The 5,710-nt window shown below is 36.7% G+C and overlaps 1 protein-coding gene across 1 annotated transcript; it reads right to left on the bottom strand.

Annotated features, from left to right (window-relative positions):
* Positions 1-2,035: 2,035 nt before the first annotated feature.
* On the bottom strand, positions 2,036-5,343 carry LOC132276817 (pentatricopeptide repeat-containing protein At1g19720). Its single transcript, XM_059778437.1, has one exon. The coding sequence runs from the start codon at positions 5,201-5,203 to the stop codon at positions 2,516-2,518; it is 2,688 nt and encodes an 895-aa protein (XP_059634420.1). The 5' UTR covers positions 5,204-5,343; the 3' UTR covers positions 2,036-2,515.
* Positions 5,344-5,710: the final 367 nt, after the last annotated feature.

Here is a 5,710-nt window from a genome sequence, read left to right on the forward strand (position 1 = left end):
ATGAAATGACTTACCATTATAGCAGAGATTTGACTATGCTATAGAATATGCTTTAGAATAGGTTGTAATTTGATTTAGTTTCCATTCTTGTAATATAAGCATGTGCTCTTTTTTATCTATAAATACTAGAGCTGTGAATGAGTAATTCATCTCATTCAAGCCTTTATGCAATTCTCTCCTTTATCTTCTTTTTATTTTTCTAGTTGGTATCAGAGCCAACATCTTTCCACACCTTTTAGTAGCCTTGCTACTTGTGCGACAGCCACCTTAGGCTGCTTGTAACATCGTGTGACGTTGCTTACACGTGTTTTTCTGTTTTGTGATAGAAAACAGATATTTTTAAGTTTTACAATTTTTTTTTTACTCTTCTAGGGTTGGGTAAATTGGGATAGTTGGTCTCCAACACCTAGAAGGGCTTGGGTAAAAAAAAATAGTCTACAAAGAGGTTTCAGATATTAAGAAGGAGGGTGTTTGGCTATATGTAAGCGGACAACGCTCCTTAAAAAATGTATGTATTTGGATTTTTCGGGAATAGTCTGAGGAGACATTGTTATTATTTATAGTCTAAGGAAACCCTTTGATTTATTAACAGAATTTGTGATGTTTTTCAATCTAAAAAATGGGGTTAAAAAGTGAACAAAGAACTCACATTGAGATGGTCTATTGGACCAACCAAACACGGCCTTATTCGTTTTACTAACCAGCTTGGTTGGATTACAAATGGAGAGGATGCTTGCCCCCTAAAGTTGCCTTGTGCACATTTGACACGGATCATCAACAAACAAGAAGCATTTTTCCAATCATGAAACCTAAATTTAACACGAGAACATAAGCAATTTAATTACAATATTCATAAGAACCGAAAATAGTTGTCTTATTTATATTTTTTTTACGTTGATTGGCCCTTGATGAGAAATGGTTTCTTCGAATTCATGCTTAGGCCTTTTCTTTCCTTTGAAGGAAAGGAAAGGAAACGAATAAAAAGGGAAAAGCAATTTCCCTGTAGATTAGGAAATTAAATTTTTATTTATATATACCCATGTGCTAAATACATCAACAGTAGTCATTCTTAGGAATCCTGAAAATAATATGAACACATTTCAATGTGACCAACTTTTTCTTTTAAAAAAATCCGTATTATATACATGGTCACAACATGAATCTTACATAACACACATATACATCTATAAGAGTCATCTTAGTGATCATAGAGATAATATGAACACATTTCAATGCGATAAACGTTTCCTTTAAAAATTTGGCATTATAGACAGGTCACAAGCGAAGCAGGCAACTACACATTTTCATATAAATCAAAAAATATAATTTTTATGACAAAGTAGTAGAATGGTATAGCATATATTTATCATTATAATATTACATAACTTCATCTTTTAAATTATGTGGGAGTAACTATTAGTATAAGAATTAAAAATGAATTAAAATTCTATAATAGTCGTACTCAATAAATGTATATAAATAAAGTTTTATATTTATATATAATCGTTTCTATGTCATATTCGTGTTTTATCATTTTAGGATTTAACGTGCTAACGAATCTTTGTTATATCGTAACTCTATCTATGCAGATAAGAAGAAAACCAACAAATTGTTATTTTTTAATAACCAAAAAAAAAAAAAACCACAAAAGAAAGATTATTGTACATCTCGAAGAGTCACACTCTCACTGTCGTGCCTATGAAGGCAAATGAGAGTGACCTTCCCTAAGGTTTTTGGAAGACCCAACCTCGCCCAACCTCATTTTTCTTGTTTTTTTGGTTTTATGTCAACAATTTAAAATTTCAAAATACCTAGTTTGTCTCTATAAAACTGTAGTTATAATAACAGACCTCAAATCAGTGTAGTTTTCCCTTATGTTATGTTTGGCGGCACCGAGTCGGTGCCTTGTATCTAGGATTAAAAAAAAATTAATACAAATTTTACTTATACTTCTTTCAATCCCAAATCAAGACACCAATTTGGTGCTCCAAACATAACATTAGTATTATCATTACAATTCAAAGCAGTTTGATCATATATTTAAAAATGTATACATGTACTTTAGAAAGCCACGATATGTGATTTTACATTGTACTGACTTGCTACATACTTGAACAGAGATTTCAAACTCAAGAAATCCCGGATTTTTGAAAATTTCTAACCAAGAATATAATATGTAAAGTTTCAAAACAATTAATTCCATCTACTACAACAAAGAAAACAAAGAATCAAATTGTGCCATCACCTTCTGTTGTAGCGGAATGTGTGGAAGGTCTAAAGGGATACCCAGCGCATGAATCCACCATTGCGGGGTTGGGATCTGGAGTCAAAAGTATGCAGTCTTACTTTCACATGCAAAGACATGGAGATCGCAGTGAAGCAGTGAATCAACCTTACCGTGGGCCAAGCCTCTCAAAATGTCCAAAAGGATGAAAAAGATTTTGGTCCAGCAAACAAACGGTATTTTTCTTGGAAAAACTAACAATCAATTCATATGATTCTTGAATTCTTTTATCTACCAATAATCCCCACAAGAACAGTGTCCATTCTTAAAATGGTGTAAGCACTTTGAGTCACTCACATATATTTCACGCCCGTGTGTCTTGGAGATAAATTTGGCCATCCTATGACAATCTCCACACATTCTCAGGTTCTTCACAATCCGAATAGTTTGAGATGTTTGAGGAGACACAGTGAAGGCAAATGCAAATGCAAGTTTTTCACTGTGAACCCCATCAATTTCTTCCCACTCTTCTTCCTCAATGCAAAGCCCAGCATGAGAATAGGGTCCTCCAATTTCTCCTTCCACGCTTCTTATCCAAGAATAAAGAGTTTCTGCATTCAGTTTACACTTATCACCTGCAACAAAAGTATGCACTGTGTTTTTAATTTCAATCCAGCTCCACCCAACAGATTCTTTAGAGTCATTCCTTATTCCAGGTTTTCTGACATTCAAATAATCATCAGAAATCCCGCGTAACTCGTATGTCTGTAAAACTAATCGCTGAAACAAGGCATTTCCTGTTTCCAGTTCAAATAATCGTTCGACTGCATGCACCGCCAATCTAATATTTCCATGAACTCTACAGGCAGTTAATAAGGCATCCCAGACAGAGAAATCGGGCTCTATGGCCATGCCTTCAATGAACTTAAATGCTTCCTCAAGTCTACCTGAACGACCAAATAAATGTATCATAGCTGCACAATGTTCTAAACCTGGTAAAATATGGTAGTCTTCAGACATGCCAGAGAAAATACGCTTGCCCTCATCAACCATTCCAAGGAGACCATATGCAGAGATAAGACTCACAAAAGTACCTCTGGTTGGTTTAAGTCCCATCTTAGTCATCTGATCAAAAAGATCAAGTGCAGCATACGAACAACAGTGTAAAACATAACCAGCAATCAGTGTGTTCCAGGTGATGATATCTTTCGTTGACATCTTGTCAAATATAGTTTTTGAATACACTATATTACCTGATTTGGCATAAGCATCTATAAGAATATTTGCAACAGAGAGCTCAGATTCTAGACTTCTGCGAAATATACAGCCATGTATCTCTTTCACCTTTTTTGCAGCAACTAAATTTGCACAGGCGGGTAATACACTCAAAATGGTGACTGAATTGGGTCTAACTCTGAAAGATTGCATTTGTCGAAATATCCTCAATGCCTTATTTTTGTGCCCATTTTGCAAATAGCCAGCGATGAGAGAGTTCCATGATGCAGTATTACGCTTAACTCCATCTTTCTCCATCCTCTGGAATAGATCCATTGCTCGTTCCTCATCTCCATTTTGCATGTATCCTGTGATCATCACATTCCACGTGATTACATTAGGTGGTACATCTGATTCGTGCATTTTCATGAAGAGATCATGAGCTTTGCCGCAGTAGCCTGCTTGGCAATATCCTCCAATCATTGAGTTCCAAGTGTAGGCATCTTTCTCTAAGACCATATCAAAGACCCGCCGAGCAGCTTCAAGTTCCCCCCCACACTTGGAATACATGTCAATCAGTGAATTACCAACTAGTACATCTCCAGAAAATCCCATCTTAACTGCAATCGAATGTAGTTCCTTCCCCTTGCTTAGAGCTTTAAGAGACGCACACACTGAGATTGCACTCATAAGCGTGATGCCGTTTGGTTCAACTCCTTCCAAAAACATCTTCCTGAACAGTTCCAGCGCCTGGCTTCTCCGGTTATTTTGAGCAAACCCTGAAATCATAGAGGTCCAAGTGAAAACATCAGGAGCAATCCCAAAGCTCTCCATCTCCTTCATCGTCTCTATTGCAATATCACAGTTCCCCAACTGGTTATAACTCATTATCAGAATGTTCCAACTTACCAAACTAGGTTCAATCCCTTCTTCATACATCAAATCAAGCAATCGGCGTGCCTCTCCAATCTCACCCTTTTGACAATATCCAGTTATAATTGAATTCCAAGACACCGTGTCCTTCCCCTCCATATTCTCAAAAAACGTCCTTGCCAAGCTCAAATTCCCACATTTTGCATACACGGCCAAAAGAGAATTGTTAACACGGGTTTCAGAACTCATCCCACATCGAATCACTATTGAATGTATCAACCTCCCGGTTCTCACGTCCCCACAATTCCCACAACCCTCTAGAATCTTCGGAAACAGAAACTCGTCCGGAACAACATTGTCTTCCATCATCGAAAAGAAAAGGTTTACAACTTCCCTCCACCTCTTCTCTCTCGAAAACGCACCAATCATGGCCGACCAAGTATACAAGTTTCGCTCACGCATTTCATCAAAAACCTTACGGGCATCTCCTAAAGACCCGCATTTTGCATACATACCAAGTAATTTAGTCTCAACAAATGGGTCAGACTCTCCAAGCAAATTAATATGCGTATGCAGTTTTCTGCCTAAATGGATTGAATTTGTATCAATGCAAGACTGTATCAAGCGGGTGAAGGTGTTGGGTCTTACCTTGGACCCGCGTTGGGCAATGGAGTCAAGGGCATGTATGGCTTCGCTGAGCTTTCCGATCCTGCAGAGGTGATTCAAATGGGAATCTGTGATTATGGGTTCATTTTTTATGGATAATGATTGGTGGGTCTTGTTGAATGTTCTGGGTTTATGAGGTTTTGATGAAAATTCAAAAGGTTTCTCTTGTTTGAATGGCGTTGCCATTGGAGGTCTAGAGTTGCAGGGACTGAACAGAACTTCCATTGTTGAACTCCTTTTCTTTCTTTCTTTCTTTTTTTTTTTTTTGTTTTTTTTTTTTTAATTTAAATTTTTTGGTTTTAGTTGAAACTTGAAAGGCAACGTTCGGATTGAATGAATGTAGAGATGTGGAAACTGCAATGCCACAGAAATAGGGAGAAATCCTCTGCACCGTGTATATAAAATGCTTCCACTCTAAGCTAATCACAAATCGCCACATCAAATTTCTTTTTTATTTTAGGCCAAAAATACTTGATTAGTAGTTATTGAGCGCGAATACTCGAAGTAGGCCTCACTAAGACAACGGGTACAACCAGGGACGGAGTCAGTATAGGACCAGGGAGGGCACATGCCCCTCCTGGATTTTTTCCTTTCCTTATTATATATATATATTTTCCTATAATAGGCATATATTTTTTAAAAATGTGTAAAAGTGCCCCCCTCAAATTTCTCCTTCCCTTGTATACTCTATATGTTTCTTTAAATTTTTTTTCTTAAATTATTTCATTATAT

Source organism: Cornus florida, unplaced genomic scaffold (genome assembly GCF_030987335.1).
Source record: "Cornus florida cultivar Cherokee Brave unplaced genomic scaffold, ASM3098733v1 CherokeeBrave_3.0.0_Hap2_Chr10, whole genome shotgun sequence".
Lineage (NCBI taxonomy): Eukaryota > Viridiplantae > Streptophyta > Magnoliopsida > Cornales > Cornaceae > Cornus > Cornus florida.